At 49.7% G+C, this 24949-nt stretch overlaps 1 protein-coding gene across 10 annotated transcripts in view; it reads left to right on the top strand.

Moving 5' to 3' along the window:
* Tyk2 (tyrosine kinase 2) overlaps positions 1-17551 on the top strand; it is a 29598-nt gene extending 12047 nt beyond the window's left edge. For 6 of the 10 annotated variants that reach the window (XM_045143207.1, XM_045143204.1, XM_045143205.1 and 3 more), the window contains 19 exons: positions 1712-2078; positions 2938-3132; positions 3212-3369; positions 7337-7445; positions 7536-7737; positions 7826-7929; positions 8022-8180; positions 8276-8363; positions 9588-9715; positions 10704-10839; positions 10930-11084; positions 12113-12263; positions 12501-12598; positions 12990-13182; positions 13446-13567; positions 14119-14291; positions 15399-15516; positions 16628-16738; positions 16822-17551. In XM_045143207.1, coding sequence (XP_044999142.1) covers positions 1712-2078; positions 2938-3132; positions 3212-3369; positions 7337-7445; positions 7536-7737; positions 7826-7929; positions 8022-8180; positions 8276-8363; positions 9588-9715; positions 10704-10839; positions 10930-11084; positions 12113-12263; positions 12501-12598; positions 12990-13182; positions 13446-13567; positions 14119-14291; positions 15399-15516; positions 16628-16738; positions 16822-16956 — 2902 coding nt within the window. In that variant the 3' untranslated portion in view covers positions 16957-17551. Of the gene's footprint in view, positions 1-1711; positions 2079-2937; positions 3133-3211; positions 3370-7336; positions 7446-7535; positions 7738-7825; positions 7930-8021; positions 8181-8275; positions 8364-9587; positions 9716-10703; positions 10840-10929; positions 11085-12112; positions 12264-12500; positions 12599-12989; positions 13183-13445; positions 13568-14118; positions 14292-15398; positions 15517-16627; positions 16739-16821 lie in introns of those variants that run through there. The other 4 variants (XM_045143206.1, XM_045143209.1, XR_006635746.1 and 1 more) reach the window with 4 other exon arrangements.
* The last annotated feature ends 7398 nt before the right edge of the window (positions 17552-24949 follow it).

The raw sequence follows: 24949 nt of genomic DNA, 5'->3' as shown, positions 1-24949 counted from the left end.
AGAGGCAGGTAGAGAATGGGCACATCCGGACCTCCAGCCACTGCAGACAAACTCAAGATGTCACCTTCTGCATCTGGCTTACGTGGGTAATGGAGAATCGAACCTAGGTTCTTAGGCTTCATAGGCAAGTGCCTTAACCACTAAGCCATCTCTCCAGCTCCCCCCACCCTTTTTTTTAGCTAGGATCTCGCTGTAGCTCAGGCTAATCTGGAATTCACAATGTTGTCTTGGGGTGGCCTGGAACACATGGCAATCCAACCTCTACCTCCCAAGTACTGGGACTAAAAGCATGTGCCATCACGCCCAGCTTTTATTGTTTTGAGGTGGGGTCTCGCTCTAGCCCAAGCTGACCTGGAATTAACTCTGTAGTCTCAGGCTGGCCTTGAACTCATGGCATTCCTCCTACCTCTGCCTCCCGAGTGCTGGGATTACAGGTGTGCACCACCACACCAGGCAGGAGTTCCGTTCTTGAGGGTGAGATGGCATGTGGAGTAGCATCTCCTGGTTCTTTTTTTGGGCCTCAGTCTCTAACTACAATTGCCTAAGAGCTAGCTTTCTCCTGTCCTCCTTCAGTAGGGCTCTGGACCACGCAGGCTAACCTTGAATGCGGGACCCTCCTGCTTCAACCTCCTGATTGTCAGGATTACAGGAGTATACCACCACCCCTGTCCAGAAGAAGACCCTTTGTGAGCTTCCACACATTTCTGTGCTTTGGACTTGGCTTCAGTGCCACTGTGGCTTCTGGAAGTCTGCACTCCACACTCAAGTACCTCACTGACTAAGTTGGTCTTTTTACTTATTTTTTATTTGAGACAGAGAGAGAGAGAGAATGGGCACACCACGGTTCTAGCTGCTGCAAACTAACTCAATGTACCACCTTGTGCATCTTAGGTGGGACCTGGAGAATCGAACCTGGGTCCTTAGGCTTCACAGGCAATGTGCCTTCACTGCTTAGTCATCTCTAGCCCTGAGTTGGTCTTTCTTCTTCTTCTCCTTCTCCTTTCTCCTTCTCCTTCTCCCTTTTCTTTTCTTTTCTTTCTTTTCTTTCTTTCTTTCTTTCTTTCTTTCTTTCTTTCTTTCTTTCTTTCTTTCTTTCTTTCTTTCTTTCTTTTGTCTTTCAAGGTAGGGTCTCGCTCTAGCCAGGTTGACCTGCAATTCACTATGTAGTCTCAGGGTGGTCTTGAACTCATGGCAATCCTACCTCTCCCAAGTGCTGAGATTAAAGGCGTGCACCACCACATCTGGCTGAGTTGGTCATTTAAAAAATATATTTTAGCTGGGCGTGGTGGCACACGCCTTTAATCCCAGCACTTGGGAGGCAGAGGTAGGAGGATTGCTGAGAGTTCGAGGCCACCCTGAGGCTACATAGTGAATTCCAGGTCAGCCTGAGCCAGAGTGAGACCCTACCTTGAAAAAACAAAACAAAACAAAACAAATTTTATTTATGTATTTGAGAAAGAGACAGACAGAATGGGCGTGTCAGCCTGTAGGAACTGCAAGGTAACTCCAGACGCAAGCTCCACTTCGTGCATCTGGCTCACCTGGGTACTGGGGAATTGAGCTTGTGTCCTTCATCTTAACCTTAAAGCCATCTCTCTAGCCCCAAGATGGTCTTTCCCACTTCCTGATACAGGACCTACCCCTTAGCCTGGTGTTGCTCAGCCTGCATGGCCACTCAGGCTACTGACAGGTCATAATGTCACCCCTCCAGCTTCAAGGCCTGCATCCCGCGCTCCTTCCGTCAGCAGATCCAGAGGCACAATGCGCTCACACGCCTGCGCATGCGCAGAGTCTTCCGTCGCTTCCTCAGAGCTTTCCGTCCTGGCCACCTGTCCCAGCAGGTGGTAATGGTCAAATACCTGGCCACCCTGGAGCGGCTGGCTCCCCGCTTTGGCACAGAGCACATACCTGTATGTCATCTGGAGCTCCTGGCCCAGGCCGAAAGGGACCCTGACTTTATCCGGGACAAGGGGCAGCTCCCTGGAGACCCTGTTCTAGAGTCTGCCTCGCGACCCCCTACCCATGAGGTACTGGTGACAGGCACCGGTGGCATCCAGTGGCGGCCACTACAGACCGAGGTGAGCTGGGAAAGTTCTATTCCGTGGGAGGGGGGAGGGTTCAGGTAAGCCCTACACTGGATTCCCCCACTCACCTTTGTCCTGCCGAGGGTGGCCAAAGGGAACCCTGTCCCCTCCTGTCTGACTGTATTCCCTGCTGTCTGTGTCCTTTCCTCCTTCCCTTCCTCCCTTTCTTCAGTAAGATAGACCTGGGGCTGGGGAGATGTCTGAGTGGTAAAGTGCTTTCTGTACAAGAGTTCAGATCCCCAACACCATGTAAATGGTGGGTGTGGAGTGGTGACCTGTCTGATCCCAGCTCTGGGGAGGTGGAAACAGGGCCCCCAGGGAAAGTGACTAGCGAGACAAGCCAAGCCAGTGAGCCTGGGTCCAGCTAGTAAATGCAGTGGAGAGTGGAATAGACGTGTGTTGTCTGCTTCCAGCCTCTGCATGCTCACATGCTCATGCATCTGCACACCAATATACAGACGCACACACACATATGCAAGCAAAACAAAGTCAACTGGAGCCTGGTGTAGTAGCACACGCCTTTAGTTCCAGAGGTGGGAGGGTCTCTGTGTGTTCACAATCAAACTGGGCTGCAGAGTAAGTTCAGGTTGTTCTGGACTAGAGCGACACCCTACTCGGAAAAAAACAAAACATAAATAACTGGGCATGGTGGCTCACGCTTATTATCCCAGCACTTGTGAAGCTGTTGGTAGGATCACCATGAGTTTGAGGGCCAGCCTGGAGTACAAAGTGAGTTCCAGGTCAGCTTGGGCTAGAGTGAGACAAAGAAAATAAAGGAAAAAAAGCACGTCTTAATCCTGCCTAACTTGCTCCATGCCATGCTTGTGCCCTGCCCCACTTGCTGGGTTTTCAGTCTTCTGCGAGCAGCAGGAGGAGCCCTCAATCCAGCTTGCCTGGGAAGAAGGCCAAGACCCCCAGGGTGGGGAAGCAGCCACCCGACAGACCACAGGAGCCGCCCTGGGCCTACTTCTGTGACTTCCAAGACGTCTCCCACGTGGTGCTGAAGGAGTGCTGCGTTACCATTCACCGGCAAGACAACAAGTGCCTGGTAGGGCCCAGGGTGGTGCGCTGGTGGGATTGGCTGTGGCCCGTCCTGTTCGCCCGCCTGACCCCTCCTTGGCTCGCAGGAGCTGACACTGCCTTCACGTGCCGCAGCCCTGTCTTTTGTGGCACTCGTGGATGGCTATTTCCGCCTGACTGCAGACTCCAGCCACTACCTGTGTCATGAGGTGGCACCACCACGGCTGGTGATGAGCATTGAGGATGGCATCCACGGGCCCCTGCTGTGAGTGCTGTGAGGGGCATGTTGGGTAATTGTGCCTGGGTACGCGTGTGTGTGGTGGGATGTTAAGGGTCCTTGCCTGAAGGGTCTTGTCTGTGGCTTGTCACTCAGTATGTGAGTTGTCATTGCTACCTAGACAGCAGGAATAGCTGTATGTGTGGCTGGCGTGCATTCCATGAGGTCACAGTTTCTGACTGTTGCCTTGTTTGGGTCCATGGCTTTGCATTGGATGTCCTTTGGCCTACCTGTGACATTGGGGCTTGGTCCCTCGGTATGTCTGCAGACATTTAACCTCTCCAAGGCTTGTCCCTGAAAGGAAATTATGAAAGAAAAGTACAAGAGAAACACTACACATCTCAACCAGACAGAGACTTTACTGAAGCACAGCGAGGGGCTGCGACCTTCCCGAGGGCCGGAGGCTGCAGCACTGAGTGCGGCTAGGGCTCAAGTTCACGAGGAGGACTCTGAGGAAGACAGGCCAGGCCAGGTGCAGGTCTAAGGGAAGTTGATAAGGAACTGTAGCTGTCTGTGGCCTTGCTCTGAAAGAATGAGAAGAAGCTGTTTCAGTGAGCTTGTCTAAGGCAGGATGCTCCAGATGGTTTCTGTTCCTTCAAGACCCTCTGAGTTCAGGGGCGTTGTCAAGCTTGTCTGGGACTAGATGCCTCTGATGTTCTCAAGTCCTCTTAGTTTCAAGGAAAGTCATTAGCCCTTCAGTCCCCTCTAGTTTCAAGGAGAGGCATTAACCCTTCAGTGCCTCCACTTGAGACGCTGCAGTGGTGATTTTCAACTGCTGAGGGCTAGGGCTGCACTTGCCATCACACCCAGGTGTGCCCTTCCCCCAGCGCCGGTGTTTGTGGGTAGCATCGGTATGTCAGTGTGTATGTAATACGGGCCTGTGTCTTACATCTTCTAGTCCCTTTTGTGCTTGTGATAGTTATCTCCCCTGGCATGTCAAGACCCCTGTGGTCATCCGTTTTTCATTACTATAGTGAAATATCTGAGTCTGCATACTTAAAAAGAAAAGAAGTTAGCTGGGTGTGGTGGCACACAACTGTAATTCTAGCACGCAGGAGGCTAAGGCTAAATGATCACAAGTTGCTGGAGACCATATTGGGCTACATACTAAGACCTTATCTCAAAAGCCAATTAAAAAAATGTCAATGTGTGGTGGTACACACCTTTAATCTCAGCACGCAGGAGGCAGAAGCAGGAGGATCGCTCAGAGTTTGAGGCCAGTTTGGGACTACAGAGTGAGTGCTAGGTAAGCCTGGTCTAGAGCAAAACTCTACCTTGAAAAAAAATGAAAAAAAAACTGAGTGTGGTGACACACACCTTTAATCCTAGCGCTTGGAAGGCAGAAGTAGGAGGATTGCCAAGAGTTCAAGGCCACCCTGAGAGTACATAGTGGATTCCAGGTCAGCCTGGGCTAGAGTGAGATCCTACCTCAAAAAACAAAACAAAAAAAAAAAAAAATAGGCATGGTGGTATACTCCTTTAATCCCAGCACTCAGGAGGCAGAAGTAGGAGGATTACCATGAGTTCAAGGCCACCCTGAGACTACAGTGAATTCCAGGTCCACCTACCTTCAAAAACAAAAATGAAAACAAACAAGACCTAAAACCCAAAACAAAAAGCAAGGTAAAGAACAACTAAGGAAAGTGCACAATATGACTGCACATGCACACATGCATGCACAGGTGTACCTGCACACATACAAACATGTACACACACACATGCAAAAAGTAGAAACAAGCCAGGCGTGGTGGCGCACACCTTTAATCCCAGCACTCGGGAGGCAGAGGTAGGAGGACCGCCATGAGTTCAAGATCACCCTGAGATGACAGAGTTAATTCCAGGTCAGCCTGGACCAGAGTGAGACCCTACCTCAAAAAAACAAAAAAAAAGTAGAAACAGGGCTGGAGAGGTGGCTTAGTGGTTGAGGTATTTGCCTGCAAAGTCAAAGGATCCTGGTTGGATTCTCCAGTACTCACATAAGCCAGATGCACAAGGGGGTGCATGCATCTGGACTTTGTTTGCAGTGGCTGGAGGTCCTGGCACACCCATTCTCTCCCTCTTTCTCTCTCTCAAATAAATAAAATGTATTTTTAAAAAATTAAAAAAAGAGCCAGGCATGGTGGCGCATGCCTTTAATCCCAGCACTCAGGAGGCAGAGGTAGAAGGATCGCCATGAGTTCAAGGCCACCCTGAGATGACAGAGTTAATTCCAGGTCAGCCTGGACCAGAGTGAGACCCTACCTCAAAAAACAAAAACAAGGGCTGGAGAGATGGCTTAGCAGTTAAGCGCTTGCCTGTGAAGCCTAAGGACCCCAGTTCAAGGCTCAATTCCCCAGGACCCACATTAGCCAGATGCACAAGGGGGCGCATGCATCTGGAGTTCGTTTGCAGTGGCTCTCCCTGCCGCTTTCTCTCTCTCTGCCTGTTGTTCTCAGATAAATAAAATAAACAAAAAAAAAATTAAAAAAAGAGCCGATGTGATGGTGCATGCCTTTAATCCCAGCACTCGGGATCACCGTGAGTTCAAGGCCACCCTGAGACTAGAGTTAATTCCAGGTTGGCCTGGACCAGAGTGAGACCCTACCTCAAAAAACCAAAGAAAAAAAAAGAAACAAAAGAGGGCCTGAGGACATAGTTGACCTGGTAGAGTCCTTGTCAAGCATGGTGTGATGGTCCATGGCCTGTAATCCTATCCCTCAGGAGGTGGAGGCAAGAGGATCAGAAGTTCAAGATCACTGTACCCTAGACTTTTTTTTTTTTTTTTTGAGGTAGGTTTCATTCTAGCCCAGGATAGCGTTGCACAAACTGTGGTCCTCCTACCTCAGCCTCTCAAGTGCTGGAATTAGAATGAGCTACCACATACTTATTTTTACTATGTAGTGTCAGGGTGGCCTTACACTCACGGTGATCCTCCTACCTCTGCCTCCTGGGTGCTGGGATTAAAGGTGTGCGCCACCAGGCCCAGTTAAGAGTTCTTTTTGTTTGTTGAGTTTCTCAAGGTAGGGCCTGGCTGTAGCCCAGGCTGACCCAGAATTCAGAATTCACTATGTAGTCTCTGGCTGGCCTCAAACTCTAATCCTCTCACCTTTGCCTCCAGAGTGCTGGAATCAAAAGTGTGCGCCACCACACCCAGCTTTTTTTTTTTTTTTTTTTTTTTTTTGGTTTTTCGAGGCAGGGTCTCACTCTAGCCTAGGCTGACCTGGAATTCACTATGTATTCTCAGGGTGGCCTTGAACTCATGGTGATCCTCCTACCTCTGCCTCCTGAGTGCTGGTATTATATAAAAAGCATGAGCCACCACGCCTGGCCACATTCTTATTTTATTTGTTTTTTTTTTTATTTGAGAGCGACAGACACAGAGAGAAGGACAGATAGAGGGAGAGAGAGAGAACGGGCGAGCCAGGGCGTCCAGCCTCTGCAAACGAACTCCAGACGCATGCGCCCCCTTGTGCATCTGGCTAACGTGGGACCTGGGTAACCGAGCCTCAAACCAGGGTCCTTAAGCTTCACAGGCAAGCGCTTAACCGCTAAGCCATCTCTCCAGCCCCACATTCCTATTTTTGAATTAAGGCATCTCATTCAACCTGGAGCTCACAATAGCTAGTTAGCAAGGACTGGGGATCCACCTGTCTGCCTCCCTAGTGCTGGGATCACAGGTGTGTGCTACCATGCCTGGCATTTACATGGGTACTGGGGGTCCAAACTCAGGTCCGCATGCATGCATGGCAAATACTTTACCCACTGAGCCATCTCCTAGAGTGTCACTATGTGGCCCAGATTGGCCTCAAAGTTGTGATCCTCCTGCCTCAGACCCAAGAGCTGGGATTGCAGACACAAGTCAGCACACCAGCTTCTGTCTGGTTGGTGGACCTGTTTCCCAGCTGGGTTGTGCACCGCATGAGTCCTCTAGTACCAAGTAGCCTTATGACACCCCTTTTCCCTTGTGCCCTCCCAGGGATCCCTTTGTGCAGGCCAAGTTACGGCCAGAGGAAGGCCTCTACCTCATCCATTGGAGTACCAGTCACCTGTACCGCCTCATCCTCACGGTGGCCCAGCGAGACCTGGTGGGCCCTGAGCAGGGGTTGGTGGGGGGGTAACCAGGTGATCTGCACATGTGCCATGTCTGGACCCCCCTCACTTCTCCCCTCCACCAGTCTCAGGCCACCAGTGGAGGGCAGAGCCTGCGTCTCCGGAAGTTCCCCATTGAGCAGCAGCAGCCGGGGGCATTAGTGCTGGAGGGCTGGGGTCGCACCTTTGGCAGTGTGCGTGAGCTGCGTGGGGCCTTGCAGGGCTGCTCGCTGCGAGCTGGGGATGACTGTTTCCCTTTGCGTCACTGTTGCCTGCCCAGACCAGGTGGTAAGTAGAGGGGACCTGGAAGGTGATTATGTAGTGTGTCCTCCCCCCACCCCACCATGCCAAATCAACGCGTCACATCTGCCCCTAGAAATCTCCAACCTTATAATCATGCGGGGATCTCGCACCAGCACCAGATCCCTTAACCTCAGCCAGCTTAGCTTTCACCGAGTTCACCAGGATGAAATCACCCAGGTGGGTGTGGCAGGGCAGAGCTTGGACACGGGGCAGGGCCCTTGGGACCTTAGCACCAGCATCCTGACCATATTGGATACCATTTCCTACAGCTGTCTCACTTGGGCCAAGGCACAAGGACCAACGTGTACGAGGGCCTTCTGCGAGTGGAGGGCCCAGAGGAGGGCAAAGTGGAACCTGGTAGGAGCTGTGGGCAGGACCTTCGTGTGGTGCTTAAAGTCCTGGACCCCAGTCACCACCACATCGCCCTGGTGAGAGAGTGAGCAGAGCCCAACTGTTGGGTGTCTGAGGAGTCGGGGGCTGGAGTGGGGGGTTTTCAGTGCCCTGACCTGCCTGGTTCCCACAGGCCTTCTACGAGACAGCCAGCCTCATGAGCCAGGTGTCCCACATGCACCTGGCCTTCCTTCACGGAGTCTGTGTGCGCGGCTCTGAGAGTGAGTGGGGCTCCACCGCACCCGATCGGGTGTGCTTCCAGCCCTCCTACCCTCTTGCCTTGGTCTGTACTGCAGCTACTGCCTTGTATTGTGCTTGTTTCTGGGAATGGAACCATGGCATTGTATGTACTATGCAGGCACTCAGCTGCTGAGATGTCCCCCAGCCCCTCGCTGGGGGATTCTAGGCAGGCGCTCTATTGCTGAGCCACACCTCCAGCGCCCTTGACCACTTAGCTCTTCTCTGTACTCTGACCCGGGGTTATATCATGACCTTCAACCCACAGCTCACCCCTGACTATTGTGGCAACCCTCCACTTAGATCCTAACCCAAATGACACCTTCACCCTCTCCTTCCTTGACCATTTCCTGGCTGTACCTCGACCATCAACCAACTGCCTGCTAGTTCCCATTTCCCATTCCAGCCCCTTCCACCCTTCCCTTCCTACAGCACTGGCAGCAGCCAGAGCTCAGCCCTGTGATGTCCTCCGCAGAGCCTGGCGCTGGCTCTGTCCCTCCTTTCATGTCTCTGCAAGCATCTTGTACAAACTGTCGCTAGCCCCACCCTTGTAGTGCCCCCAAGTATGTGTTCCTTTTGGTACCTACAGCACTGGCCTAAGCCTGACTATGCCTCCCCCAGCACACTCCCCCATGGCTGTCCCAACACTTGTGCCCTAGCCTCCTGTTGCACACCTGTTGGCCTACCTACACCCGTAGCACCCCACCCCACTTCCTGAGCTTTTTTTTTTTTTATTTTGTTTGTTTTATTTATTTATTTGAGAGCAACAGACAGCGAGAAAAGAGGCAGAGAGGGAGGGAGAGAGAGAATGGGCGTGCCAGGGCCTCTGGCCACTGCAAACGTACTCCAGACGCTTGCGCCCCCTTGTGCATCTGGCTAACGTGGGTCCTGGAGAATCGAGCCTCAAACCGGGGTCCTTAGGCTTCACAGGCAAGCGCTTAACCGCTAAGCCATCTCTCCAGCCCTCCTGAGCCTATTTTTGTCACGTGCTTGGCAACCTCCTCTGTGTCCCTCCCCACCCCCAGCCCAAATTCTCATTTCTACCTCTGCCTTACTGTGCCCTCTGTCCACCATTTCCTCACCCCACACACTCAACCCAGCCCCTCTACCGACACCATCACCAGCCACAGCCCGTTCCCCCACTCCCTGGACCCTTGGAGCAGAGTAACAGGCAGGCGGGCAACAACGGAGGGAAGTTATCTTTGCAGATGTCATAGTGACAGAATTCATAGAACACGGTCCCCTGGACGTGTGGCTGCGGCGAGAGAAGGGCCGTGTGCCCATGGCCTGGAAAGTATCTGCTGCTCAGCAACTGGCCAGTGCTCTCAGCTACCTGGTATGTGGATGGGAGTGGAATTGGATCAGTGGTAGGGGTTGAAGCAATCAGGGCATCATGGTAGAAGCCACATCCCCGCCTTCATTTCCTCTCTCTGGCTTTGGAAGATTGGCCCATGTACCTGCTATGTGATGCGTCCCCCAGGTCCTTGCTGGTATTTCTGCCCTTGGGTCTTGGCCTTTGCCTCCTTTGCTGCTCTCTCTTGGCAGTTTCCCCCCAGGCTCTTTCTGTACCCATTACACCAGCTTCCTATTTCACCTGCCCTGTGTGTTCAAGGATAACTGTGGGATCTATGCCAGGCCTTGTACTAGACTCCAAAGGCACAATACTAAACAAGGCAATCAAATCCTGGCATTGGCGAATTGGCATTTTGTTTTTATTTATTTATTATTATCTTATTTTGTTTTGTTTGGAGGCAGGTGTTATTTTAGCCCAGGTTGACCTGAAACTCACTGTCGTCCCAGACTGGCCTCAAACCTCCCAAAAGTGCCTGTCAATTTTGTTTTTGTTTTTTAAAGCAGATTATCACTTTAACCCAGGCTAAGCTCATCTGGAACTTACTCTGTAGTTCATACTGGCCACAAAATCACAGTGACCCTCCTACCTCAGCCTCCCAAGTGCCAAGCTTTTCTGGCTTTTTGTCCCTAAGGAATCTTAGCCTAAGCTGGGCGTGCTGGTGCACACCTTCAATCCACTCTGAGGCACTCTGAGGGAGGCAGAGGTAGGAGGATTGATGAGAGTTTGAAGCCATCCTGAGACTATATAGTGAATTCCAGGTCAGCCTTGGTTAGAGCAAGACCCTACCTCGAAAAACCAGAAAAGAAAAGAACCTTAGCCACTCACTCAGACCCCAGTGCTGTAGGTCACATCATCATCCAGTAGTGCTGACACTCACCATTTGCACATGGCCATCCGTATGGTGGCCTCACAGAATTGGATAGTCTGCCCTTCCCCAGTGGCCAGGTTACCTCCTTGTCTCCCACCCCAGGAAGACAAGAACTTGGTTCATGGCAATGTATGTGGTCGGAACATCCTGCTGGCGCGGCTGGGGCTGGAAGAAGGCACCAGCCCTTTCATCAAGCTGAGTGACCCTGGCGTGGGCCTAGGCGCTCTCTCCAGAGAGGGTAAGTTCTTGAGCAGGACTGGGCATAGGGATAAGCTTCCTGTACGTACACCCTGCCACCCTCCCTTGCTGACCTGTGAGTGTTCTTCAGAGCGGGTGGAACGCATCCCGTGGATGGCTCCTGAATGTCTGTCTGGTGGGACCAACAGTTTGAGCACTGCAGCGGACAAGTGGGGCTTTGGTGCTACCCTCCTGGAGATCTGCTTCGATGGGGAGGCCCCGCTGCAGGGCCGCGCCTCCTCAGAGGTACATCCTGAGGCCTCCGTTACTTGGGCTTCACCACCCTCCCAACTTTTTATTTATTTATTTATTTAATTAATTTATTTATTTATTTTTAAGCCAGTCTCAGTCTAGCCCAGGCTGTCTGTAACTCAGTCAACTGCCCTTAAACTCATGGACATCCTCCTACTTCATCCTCCTGAGGATTAAAGGTGTGAGCCACCACGCCTGGCCCTCCCAAATTTTGAAGTCTTTGTGAAAATGAGTGCCAGGCCCACAAAGCAAGTACACAGGCTGGGGAGAGGGCTCAGCCGGTAAAAGTAATTGCTATGTAAGCATGAGGACCCGAGTTCAATCCCCAGCACCAACATAAGCCAGGCATGGCTGAGTGTGGTGGCGCACACCTTTAGTCCCAGCACTCAGGAGGCTGAGGTAGGAGGAGTGAGTTCCAAATCAGCCTGGGCTAAAATGAGACTGTACCCCGTGGGGTTGCGGGGGGAGGCAGGCATGACCCTGTACTCCTGTGACCCCAGCACTAAGGTGGAGTGAAGACAGGAGGGTCTCTCCAGGTTCAGTGAGACAAGGGCATGACATGGAGGAGCCATAGAGAAGGGACACCAAACGTTCTCCGGCCTCCCCACACATGCACACTGAGCATGTGCGTCTTCACACACGCGCATGTACTACACATACCACACCTACACACCAACAACAGAAATGAGGCAGGGGTCCCTTACCTATCTGCAGTGCCAAGTACAGCTTCCTGCCGACGGCTGAGTAACAGAAGAGTGAGAACAGTGAGCCTGGCTAGAGAGCAAGCATGGAGTGTGCAAAGGCCATGAGGCTTCGGTGCATCTGGGGAGTGCAGGCATGGGCTAGACGTGGGTTCAGATTCCAACTGCATGATCCCTTCCACAAACCTTGGTTGCCCTCCTGTGAAGACGGGAACATGAGGAACACACACAGGGCTGGGTTAGCCTTGCTGCTCTGGGGCGCAGCTGTGACTCTTGTGGAAGAGATGGGGTACTCACTCCTGCGGATCCCCAACCCCACAGAAAGAACGATTCTACCAGAAGCAGCACCAGCTGCCCGAGCCCTCGTGCCCTGAGCTGGCCACGCTCACCAGCCAGTGCCTGGCCTATGAGCCAGCCCAGCGGCCATCATTCCGGACCATCCTACGGGACCTCACTAGGCTGCAGCCCCACAGTGAGCTGAGACCTTGGGGGACAGGGATGGGGCTGGGGTTCCTGCTGATGGCACCATGCTCCCCAAGGTTTCTGACCAGGCACACAGGGTGTGTGCAGGCTTTGATTCACTTAAGGGGTTTCTGGTAAGAGGAGAGAGGGATCCTGATCCTGGTGGGGCAGGGTCTCCTGTGTTCTGCAGTGTGGCCCCACTGGGTTAAGGGCCATGGTGCAGCCTCCTCTGCTGTGGTTCTTCCAGATCTAGTGGATGTCTCAACCGTGAACCCAAACCCACTTGCCTCAGACCCCACAGTTTTCCACAAGCGGTATTTGAAAAAGATCCGAGATCTAGGAGAGGTGAGGGAGAGGTTGGGCACTGAGTGGCTGGGGTGGGGCAGAGGGGATTTGGACGAACAGTTTGGGTGGGCTAAAAAGCTGGGGTTGGGTTGGGAGTGGGGGTACGTAGCTGGGTCAGGGATGGCAAGCTAAGAGTGGGACTGTTAGACCTACTGGGTGGAGGAAGAGTTTGTGGATTAAAGCAGTTAGTGTGTAGGAACAGCTCTGGATGATGATAATGGGAAGCCCCTTAGCTTTGAGGGAGGCCCTGAGGAACTGAGAAGAGACCCAGGCTCCCAAAGACCTAGTAACATAAAGCGGGGCCTTGCACTTACTAAAGATTTCACGTGGGGTCATGGCCCAGGGCCATACAGCATGGGTCTGAGTCTCCTGTCTTGTCTGGTCATGCCAGGGTCACTTCGGCAAGGTCAGCCTGTCCTGCTACGACCCGAACAATGACGGCACTGGCGAGATGGTGGCTGTGAAATCCCTTAAGGAGGGTTGTGGTCCCCAGCTCCACTCAGGGTGGAGGCGGGAGATTGAAATCCTTCGCACCCTGTACCATGAACACATCGTCAAGTACAAAGGCTGCTGTGAAGACCAAGGTGGACAGAGCTATAACCTTTCTGGCCTGACCAATTAGAATTGCTCAACCTCAGAGCAGGGGTACAGCCAGGCAGCCGCCTTCCCAGTTGATGGGTCCTTCCCTCTAGAACCAGGATAGACAGGAGCCCCAGCACCAGTTTTGCATGCATACAGGGTTCAAGATGAGTCCACTGCACCGAAGGACCTGGGAGGGGGCTTTGAGGTGCCCAGGACAAGTATGCCAGCCCCCTCCTTTTGCTTCTCTTGTGGCCACTGTCAACAGCAGGTGAGAAGTCGGTGCAACTGGTCATGGAGTACATGCCCCTGGGCAGCCTCCGAGACTATCTCCCCCGTCACAGTGTCGGGCTGGCCCAGCTGCTGCTGTTCGCCCAGCAGATCTGTGAGGTAGGCCGTCCCTCTCCTACTTTCAGAATTTGCCCCTCTGCTTCAGCCTGCCCGTGGGGTCCTAGCTGATCTAATTGTGCTGGCCCTGCTCATATCCTTGGACTGGACTGCATGTTTTTCTTTCTTTCTTTCAGTATTTTACTTATTAGAAAGAGAAAGAGGCAGATAGTGTTGGCAGGCCAGGGCCTCTACCTACTGCGCATTCCAGACACATGCACCACCTTGTGCATCTGGCTTTTACATGGGTATTGGGGAATTGAACCTAAATTCTTAGGCTTTGCAGGCAAGCCTTAACTGCTAATCCATCTCTCCAGCCCTGGACTCCAGACAATCTAGCCACATCCCAAGAAGCCCCTGACCCTATCCAAATTTGCATGGGTTATCCACTAATCCCCAGTTCTCCTGAGTCGTCCTCCACCTGGCCCAACTCCTGCTTTCAGGCTCCATTTCCCTGTCCTTGCCAGGTCCTTACTGACTGTCTCCTAGCCACCTTGGTCCCTGCTTGTCAGTCTCAGTCCATTAATCCTGACTTACCCTGCCTTCACCCCTAGGGCATGGCCTACCTACACGCTCAGCACTACATCCACCGTGACCTAGCCGCGCGCAACGTGCTGTTGGACAATGACAGGCTGGTCAAGATTGGGGACTTTGGCCTAGCCAAGGCTGTGCCTGAAGGCCATGAATACTACCGTGTGCGCGAGGATGGGGACAGCCCCGTGTTCTGGTGACTAGGCTGGGGGGCACAGCATGAGGGGGGAAACCAGCAGAGTGGAGACAGGAAAGAACAGGCCCCAGTGGATCTGGGTGGAGCCTAGAAATGTGTGGAGGGGGGTGGGAGGTTAAAGCTCATGTCACCTGAGTAGGAGGATCGCCATGAGTTCGAGGCCAGCCTGAGACTACATAGTGAATTCCAGGTCAGCTTGGACCATACAGAGACCCTGCCTCGAAAAACAAAATAAGAAAATAATAAATCTTAGAGATGGCTTAGTGGTTAAGGTGCTTGCCTGCAAAGCCAAAGAACCTCGGCATCTGGAGTTTGTTTGTAGTGACTGGAAGCCCTGTTGCGCCCATTCTCTCTCTCTCTGCCTCTTTCTCTCTCTCAAATAAATAAATAAATAAATGTTTTTTAAAAAGAAGAAAAATCTTAAGCCAGGTGGTCTTGGTGGCGTGCACCTTTAATCCCAACATTCAGGGAGGCAGAGGTAGGAGGATCACTGAGTTCAATGCCAGCCTGGGATTTATTCCAGGTCAGCCTGGGCTACAGCAAGACCTTACCTCAAAAAAAAAAAAGATGGCTTAGCAGTTAAGCATTTGCCTGTGAAGCCTAAGGACCCCTGTTTGAGGCTCGATTCCCCAAGACCCATGTTAGCCAGATGCATAAGGGGGCGCACACGTCTGGAGTTCCTTTGCAGTGGCTGGAGGCCCTGACGCACCCATTTTCTGACACCCCCCCCCCCCGCCTCTTTCTCTGCCTGTTGCTCTCAAATTAGAAAAAAAAAAAAATCTGAGCTAAGAGTGGTGGTGATGCACATCTTTAATCCCAGCACTAGTAAGGCGGAAGCAGGGGGATCCCTTTGACCTCTAAGCCATCGCCCGGTTCCCATGGGGGGGATCCCTTTGAATTTAAGGCCTGGGACTACAGAATGAGTGCCAGGTCAACCTGGGCTAGAGTGAGCCCCTGCCTCAAAAAAACAAAACAAAACAAAAAATCTGCTTAGGCCGTGCTCTTAAGGGTGGGCTCCCACCTGGGGTCACAGAAGTCCTTTAGCCCCATGAGAACTATCGTCTGGTATGATTCCCATGCCCAGTCCTGAGTGTCCCTTTTCCATAGGTATGCACCAGAATGCCTGAAGGAGTGTAAATTCTACTATGCATCTGATGTCTGGTCCTTCGGAGTGACCCTCTATGAGCTATTGACGTACTGTGACTCCAGTCAGAGTCCCCCCACGGTGAGTACCCCACCCCAGTATTTGCTAAGGAAATTAGAACAGGCAATCACCTGTAAATACAGCACTCCAGCAGCTGAGGTAGGAGAATTGCTGTGAGTGTGAGGCCAGTCTGTGCTAGAGGGAGACCTTACCTTGAAAGAAAACCCAAAAAATAAAAAAAAAAAAGCAGTTTTATAGGCTAGGAGTAATGCAGTTGCCAGGGTGAGGAACTTTGTTTGAGGCCTGATCTCATATAACCCAGGCTGGCTTCAAACTCCCTATGTAGTCAAGACTAACCTTGAACTCCTGATCTTACCACTCCATCTCTGAAGTGTTAGGATTTTTCTGGAAGGGGGGGTTCTATCTAAGGCCTCTCAGGGTGGCCTTGAACTCATGACGATCCAGGAGAGTGAGGCATCAAGAGTCATCGCAATGGTGTATCTCAGGTACCAGTCCTCTCAGCACAAGCATGAGGCAGGGATCTTTTGTTTGTTTGTTTGTTTGAGATAGGGTCTTGCTATAGCCTAGGCTGACCTGGAATTCACTGTGTAGTCTCAGGGTGGCCTCAAAGTCATTCCTCCTACCTGTGCCTCCCAAGTGCTGGGATTAAAGGTGTGCGCCACCAAAGCCATGCTGGGATCCTTTTCTAGAGAAGATTCCCATAGCTTCTCTGATTGGCCTAGCTTGATTGTGTGTGCACCTTGTATCCAGTCATTGAGCAGTCATGGGTCACCAAGCTTGGCTAGGCATGGTGAGGGGAGGAGTTAAAGTAAAACAGAAGCAGAACCCTTTCATTAATCCAGCTTCTCAGGAGGCTAAATCAGGAGGGTTACCATAAGCCTAGGAGTAAAAGACCAGCCTGACAACACAAAAAGACTCCCATCTCAAGAAACTGATGTTAGCTGGGCGTGGTGGCACACGCCGTTAAGAAGCAGAGGTGGGAGGGTTCGAGGCCACCCTGAGAATACATAGTGAATTCCAATTCAGCCTGAGCTAGAGTGAGACCCTACCTCGAAAAACCAAAAAAAAGAAAAAAAGCAGCAGCATACAGGAAGAAATGTGTACCTCCAGACTTTGAGATCCTGAGTTCAGATCTCCAGAACTCAACTAAAACTTGTTGCTTATGATATAGAAATTCATCGAGCTCATCGGCCTCACCCAGGGACAGATGACTATACTGAGGCTCACAGACCTGCTGGAGCGAGGGGAGAGACTGCCACAGCCAGAAAAATGTCCCTGTGAGGTGAGGCCACCCTGTAGCCTTTTCCTGTTGGTTCCCACCATCATGTTATGGGGTACTCAGAGCCCCCATCTATCCTCTCCTAGATCTATCTTCTTATGAAGAACTGTTGGGAGGCAGAGGCCTCCTTTCGTCCCACATTCCAGAACCTTGTATCCATCCTGAAATCAGCCCAAGAGAAGTACCAAGGTCAGGCCCCTTCGGTGTTTAGTGTGTGCTGAAGTTCAGCACACAGAAGCAGGACCTAAGCAGCGCCCACAGAAAAGGTCTGCCGCAGATTCCTGAGCACCTTACTCCTCGCCTGGAGCCCTCCATCTCTGTGCAGTGACTTCCTTCCTCACCTGTGAGCCTGGATACCCTAAGGGACCCAGGATGGGCAAGGGGGCTTGTTGCACTCAGCTCCATGTTGCTGGGATGGATACCCAGCCAACCACAGCTTACAGGAGGAACGGGTTTATTTCAAGCTTGCAGACCCAGAAGCAGAGGAAGAACCTGCCGTAGATCCAGACTTCCACACATCCAAGCAGAGAGAAACAACTGCCGCAGGCAGACACAAGCCAGCAGCCGGCACCATGAGCAAGCACCAACCCAAAGCTCACACTGCTCGGCACACACCCTTGGGCTGGAATTCAGACCCACCCCCAGTGACACCTCCTCCAGCAGAGTACTGGAGACTTCATCAGGAACCTTGACCTTAATAAAAAAAAAGGGGGGGGGGGGCTGGAGAGATGGATTAGAGATTAAGGCACTTGCCTGCAAAGCCAAAGGACCTAGGTTCGATTCTCCAGTACCCACGTAGGCCAGATGCAGAAGGTGATACATGTGACTTGAGTTCATTCGCAGTAGATGGAAGCCCTGATATGCCATTCTCTCTCTATCTGTCTCTGTCTGTCTGTCTCAAATAAATAAATAAAAATAAATAAATAAACCCACGGCTGTGGTGGACATACATTCACATCATACCACCATAGGGCTCATCGTGCCCTTGAATAACATTCCTTTGGGGTCCTCCACCTCTGATAGTTAAGACCCGTTGGGAATAAGGGGAATAAGCTGTTTCCTCTACTGGGGCTTGATGGGCGTGGAGCCCATTTTCAGCAAGGCGGCTTGGCTGAACTTTAGAGATAAAATGGTACATCAAAGGAAGTCAGGCTAGACTACCACTCTTCTCACAGTAAACTAGCAGCTAAGCTAGGGATGTCACTTAGACATGGAGCATGTACGTGACATGCAAGAAGCCCTGAGTTCTATCCCCAAATTCAAAACAAGCAAGAAAAAGGTAATGCTACCAGGAAAATCAGGTCCTGGGACACAAAAGGCTCTCAACGACGCCTTGTTACGTGCACAAAGCACTTTGGAGAGGCCCCTTGTCATTTAGCTAGGACTGCCAGTTTCAGCCTTTCCTTGCTGTGTGACTGCAGGCACATGGCTTCCCCTCTTGGCCTCATTTCTCAAGTGTGGGATGGTTGGACTTGCTGCCTCAGAGGTCTCGTGTAGAAGGCGGACGAGGGCCTGCCTGTCAGTTGCTTAGCAGAAACATGAGAACAAGTGCTTAATAAACATGTGATTTTATTGGTAGTCTGGTATTAGTGTTTGTGCTTAGCAGGAGCGCCTTGAAAATGATTGTGGAATGGGACATATTTGTGAAAAGCAGGTAAATGACTTCCTTCTCCGTAAAGGACTGCTGAGGACTGTCTGGGTGTGGTGACACACACGTGTAGTCAGGCACCCACCAGGAGGCTGAAGCAGGAGCCCACAAACGTAAGCAATGCATTTGTCAGATTCAGTGGACCTGCACTGACACGGCCTCAGCCCTGAGTCCACAGTCAAAGGTAAGGCTTCCCTCTGGAGGTAGTCCACTTGCACAGTGACATACCCACCATTATGGTGTCACTCAAAATGCTCTCATTTAAAGCTGGGTGTGGTGGCACACACCTTTAATCCCAGTACTCAGAAGGCAGAGGTAGGAAGATTGCCTTGAGTTTGAGGCCAGCCTGAGACTATATAGTGAATTCCAGGTCGGCCTGAGCTAGAGTGAGACCCTACCTCGGAAAAAACACAAAGACTCTCATTTCAGCTGGGGGCATGGTGGCACACACTTTTAATATCAGCAAAAATAGGAGGATTGACGGGAGATTGAGGTCAGCCTGGGACCACAGAGTGAATTCCAGGTCAGCCTGGGCTACAGGGAAACCCTGCCCTGAAAAAGAAAAAAATCCTCTCATTATCTACCTAAGTCAACACTTCTCCCCCAGCCCCTAGCAACTGCTGATCTTAAGTTTTGCTATTTTAAGAATGTTGTAGACTTCTAATAGCAAAATTCAGATTCACATTGCAAATGAATCAATTTTCCTTCATGTCTGTGAGCTCTTCTAGTCTGATTCCATTGAGCTATCAGCCATGTCGTGCCCAGCCACACACCGCCAGGCCCTCACTGATTGTACTAGAAGCTCTATGCTAAAACACGCCCCAGCCCTCACTGTGGACTCTAGACAGGAGCTCTACCTGAGCCATGCCCCCAGCCCTCACTGTGGATTCTGGGCAGGAACTCTACCCCTGAGCCATGCCCCCAGCCCTCACTGTGGATTCTGGGCAGGAACTCTACCCCTGAGCCACGCCCCAGCCCTCACTGTGGATTCTAGGCAGGAGCTCTACCCCTGAGCCACGACTAGAGAGAGAATGGGCTCATCAAGGCCTCCAGCTATTGCAAGGAAAGAATTCCTGATACATATGCCACCATGTGCATCTGGCTTACATGGGTCCTGGGGAATCAAACCAGGGTCTTTAGGCTTTGTAGGCCTTAACCGCTAAACCATCTTTCCAGCCCTTTCCTCCCCCCGCCCCCTTGAAGTAGCATCCCAATGTAGCCTAGGCTGACCTGGAATTCACTATGTAGTCTCAGGATGGCCTCGAACTCACAGTGATCCTCCTACCTCTGCCTCCTGAGTGTGGGATTAAAGGCATGCACCACCACACCCAGCTCTCACTTCCTTTCTTTATCTTTCTACATTTTTTGTCTGGCTTTATTTACATGGGAGTTGGGGAATTGAACCTGGGCCATCAGGTTTTGCAAGCAGGTGCCTTTTAACCAGTGAGCCATCTCCCCAACTTTCTCTCTCCTTCTCCCCCTCTTTTAAAGATATGCTCCATGTGCCTAAGGTCTCTTGGTTCTACTTCTCTTTTTTCCAATTGCAACATTATATGCAACATACTGAAATGAGGTTGTTTTTCTTGTAGTTGTCACTAGACTAGCAGGAGGTCACTTTGTGTTGCAAATGCACCCTGTCCACTGATCTTGACCAGATGTTATTGTGTCCTGTTCACTTTCTATTTTCCAGGCAAGATTCCTTGTGCAGGAAATATGCAACACCAGCTTGGTTTTCTTTCGTCACTGTCTCTACGTCAAGGAAGCAGGGTATACCTATTTGGGGGCACCTCCTGATAAGCAAGTGCTGTACCTTTGAGCTACACCTTCAAGTGCCCAAGTATACTGTTCTTGTTTGCTTTCATGTTTGTTTGTTTGTTTTTGAGGTAGGGTCTCCTTCTATCTCAGGCTGACCTGGAATTCACTATGTAGTCTTAGGCTGGCAACCAACTCACAGCAGTCCTTCTATCTCAGCCCTCCAAGTTCTGGGATTAAAGGTTTGTGCCACCACACCCAGCTAGGTTTCGTGGTTTGAACAAGGTCTCTCTCTGTAATGTAGACTGGCCTTCATAAGTCAATGATGGCCAGGCAGGACTCAAACTTGTCGTGTTCCTCCTGACTCAGCCTCAGGTGTGCTCCACCTTGCCCTGCCTCAGCATGGCTTTGATTTACACTTTCCTAATGACTAGTGATGCTGGGGATGTTTCCTTTGTGCCTGTTGGCCATGATGACATCCTTGGAATCAAATTCACTACTGGTGTTGAAGGTAGTCCTCAGTGCTCCTTCCTTAAAGAAAAGTATATGGCTGGGATGATGGCTCATCAGTTAAAGATGCTCACTTACAAAGCCTGATGGTCTAGGCTTAACTCCCCAGAACCCACTTAAAGCCAGATGCACAATGTGGAGCATGCATCTAGATTTCTTTTGCAAAAGCAAGAGTCCCTAGCATGCCCATTGTCTGTCTGTCTGTCTAGTAAAAAATAAAATATTAAAACACAAAGAAGGGGGCTGGAGAGATGTCTTAGTGGTTGAGGCACTTGCCTGTGAAGTCTAAGGAACCATGTTCAACTCTCCAGATCCCACATAAGCCAGATGCACAAAGTGACACATGCATGCAAGGTCAGACATGCACACATGATGGCGCATGCATCTGAAGTTTGATTGCAGTGGCTGGAGGCACTGGTACACCAATTCTTTTTCTCTCACTCAAGAAATAAAAAAAAAAAAAAAAACCAAGCCAGGTGTGGTGGTGCATGACTTTAGTCCCACCCAGCACTCTGGAGGCAAAGGATGAAGGATCACCATGAGTTAAGGGCACCCTGAGGCTACATAGTGAGTTCCAGGTCAGCCTGAGCTAGAGTGAGACCCTATTTCAAAAGAACAAAAACAAAAACAAAACCCACAAATAATAATAATAAATAAATAGCCAGGTGTGGTGTTGCACACCTCTAATCACAGCACTCAGGAGACTGAGGTAGGAGGATAACTGTGAATTTGAGGCCACCCTGAGACTACATAATGAACTCCAGGTCAGCCTGGGCCAGAGCAAGAGCCTACCTCAAAAACAACAACAAAAGGAGGGCTAGAGAGATGGCTTACTGGTTAAGGCGCTTGTCTATGAACCCTAAGGACCCTGGTTTGCTTCCCCAGTACCCACATAAACCAGGTGCTCTGGACTTCCTTTGCCATGGCTGGAAGCCCTGACGTGCCCATATTCTCCACTCTTTCCCTCTCTTTCTCAAATAAATAAAATGTTTAAAAACAAAAACTTGTCAGACCAAGTTTGATCCTTCCCAGTACCCATGTGAAGTTGGAGTGACATGGCACAAGCATCTGTGGTCCCTCTGGGCCTGCAATAATGGAGACAGAGCCAGGGAATTGAGAAGTTCAGGGACTTCAGTTCCTTTGTTGCTCCAAGAAGTGCTGTCTGCAGCTGGAGAGCTTGCTCATTTGTTAAAGGCTCTTACTTGCTGGTCCAAGTTTGAGTCCTCAGGACCTACAAAAAGCCAGATGCACAAGTTGGCACATGCATCTGGAATTTGTAGCAACAAGAAGCCTTGGTGTGCCCATTCTCTCTCTCATCACAAATAAATTTGGTTTGGTTTTGTATTTTCGAGGTAGGGTTTGCTGTCTAGCCCAAGCTGACCTGGAATTCACTATGTAGTCTCTGAGTGGCCTCAAACTCACAGCTATCCATCTACCTCTGCCTCCTGATGGCTGGGATTAAAGACATGCGCCACCATGCTAGGCACAATTTATATATATATATATATATATATATATATATATATATATATATATATTTTTTTTTTTTTTTTGTATTTCAAGGTAGGGCTTCACTCTAGCCCAGGCTTCCCAGTAATTCACTATGTAGTCTCAGAGTGGCCAGGAACTCATGGTGATCCTCCCACTTCTGCCTCCTGAGTGCTTGGATTAAAGGCATGCACCACCATTCTCTGCTTACAAATTAATTTTAAAAAAAAATAGTCCTGTCTAAGGCCGGGCGTGGTGGCGCACGCCTTTAATCCCAGCACTCAGGAGGCAGAGGTAGGAGGATTGCCATGAGTTCAAGGCCACCCTGAGACTACAGAGTTAATTCCAGGTCAGCCCAAACCAGAGTGAGACCCTACCTCGAAAAAAAAAAAATAGTCCTGTCTCAAAGAAGGTGAGCAAAGAGTACAGACCCTTGAAGTTGTCCTCTGACATATGCACCCTCCCCACACACATACAACTAATAAAAAGGAAGAAAACCAAAAACTGGGTTTAGTGGGGCACACCGTTAGTCCCAGCACTCGAGAGGGTCACTGTGAGTTCAAGGCCAGCCTGAGACTACACAGTGAATTCCAGGTCAACCTTGGATGAGATCCTACCTCAAAAAAAAAAAAAAAGTAAATAATAATAATCATTAAAAAAAAAAAAAAAGAAAGAAAGCACTCCCAACTTCCAGTTAAGATGGCAGCGTAGGAACCACAACAAAGCAGCCTAGGGGAGAAAAAGCCAAAAAAGACACAGCAAAATACACTCTTCTACTAAAAAGTGAGGTGTATAAGAAATTAAAATGGCATGGATGAAGGAGAGAACAGAATATCTAAACTAGAATACCAGGTGGCAGATTTAATACAATCCAACAAAGAGAAAGACAAACTAATAGGAAAGTATGAATGGGAATTTCAAGATATCCAGGACACTATGAAAAGATCAAACATAAGAATTCAGGGTATAGTAGAAGGAGGAGAATTTCACTCCAAAGGCATAGTAGATATTTTCAACAAAATCTTAGAAGAAAACGTCCCCCAAATTGGGAAAGAGTTGTCAATGCAGATACAGGAATCCTTTAGAACACCAACCAGACAAAACCTGGAAAAACTCTCCTTACCATATTATAATTAAACTACCAAACATACAAACCAAAGAAAAAATATTGAAAGCAGTTAGAGAGAAAAATCAAGTTACTTACAAAGGCAAGCCCATCAGGATCACAGCAGATTACTTGCACAAACTTTCAAAGCCAGAAGGGCTTGGAGTGATGTATTCCTGTTGGGAGCTATGAACCAAACCTTGGCCATGTTAACAGAGACTGCCATATAGCAAGTTAAGGTTCCATTTCCTCACCTAATATTCAACTACCAGAAACAATGGGATTGTACACCTGGCTAAGCACGCCCCCATCCTGCTGGTAGCTGATGAAGAAACAAAGGCATTTTGGTTTAAACAGTAACTCTGATGTCTGCCCTAACTACGTCCCCTTTCCCCTACAACTCCTTGCCCTGACCACATCCCCTTCCCTCTACAGCCCTATATAAACCTACGTGGAAAAAATAAACTCTCAAGGCCATGACAAACATCTAGCATGGTCTCCTTCTTGTGTCTATTTGCTTTTTCCCACGCAGGTTAGCTTCTCCTCGAGTCCTTGTTCAACTCTCTGCTGGCCGGGGCATATTCCAAGTTCTGAAAGATAACTGTCAACCAACGTTACTTTATCCTGCAAAGCTATCCATTCAAATAGATGGAGAAATAAGGACATTATACAACAAAGGCAGGCTAAAAGAATATTGGAGACAAAACCAGCTCTACAGAAAATACTTAAAAGAATCCTCCATGCTGAAGACAAAGAAAAGCACACATACAAGAAACCGGGAAAAAACAAACAACACTCAAATACTATTTAACACAAGAGAGCAAACGTAAAACCAGAAGAACTAAAAACAAAAAATACCAAAAATAAATACACACTTTTCAATAATAACTCTTAATATCAACGGCCTCAATGCCCCAACCAAAAGACATAGGTTTGCAGACTGGGTTAAGAAGCAGGATCCTTCAATTTGTTGCCTCCAAGAAACCCACCTTTCTACAAAGGATGGACACTATCTTAGGGTGAAAGGTTGGAAAACGGTGTTTCAAGCAAATGGACCTAGAAAACAAGCAGGGGTTGCTGTCCTAATATCTGACAAGGTAGACTTAAGTCCAACATTAGTTAAGAGAGATAAGGAAGGTCACTCTATTTTTATTAAAGGCACACTCCAACTGGAGGACATTACAATCCTAAACATATATGCACCAAACATGGGGTCCCCCAAATTCATCAAACAAATGCTGTTAGACTAAGGACACAGATAGCACAAAACACAGTTGTAGTAGGTGACTTCAACACCCCACTCTCATCAATTGACAGGTCATCCCGGGAAAAAATAAGCAGAGAGGCATCTGGACTAAATGAGGTCATAGAAGAAATGGTCCTAACAGGTATATACAGGACATTTCATCCAAATGCTACAGAATACACATTCTTTTCAGCAGCATATGGAACATTTTCTAAAATAGACCATATATTAGGACACAAAGCAAATCCTAACAAATACAGGAAAACTGAAATAATTCCTTGCATTCTATCTGACCACAATGGAATCAAACTACAAATCAATAGCAAGAAAAGCTATAGAGCACACACAAATCATGGAAACTAAACAATACACTACTAAATGATGAATGGGTCAATGAAGAAATCTAGAAGGAAATTAAAAAATTCATACAGTCAAATGATAATGAGAACACAACATACCAAAACC

This window comes from Jaculus jaculus, chromosome 2 (assembly GCF_020740685.1).
Source record: "Jaculus jaculus isolate mJacJac1 chromosome 2, mJacJac1.mat.Y.cur, whole genome shotgun sequence".
NCBI lineage: Eukaryota > Metazoa > Chordata > Mammalia > Rodentia > Dipodidae > Jaculus > Jaculus jaculus.
This window is presented reverse-complemented; position numbering and strand designations above follow the sequence as displayed.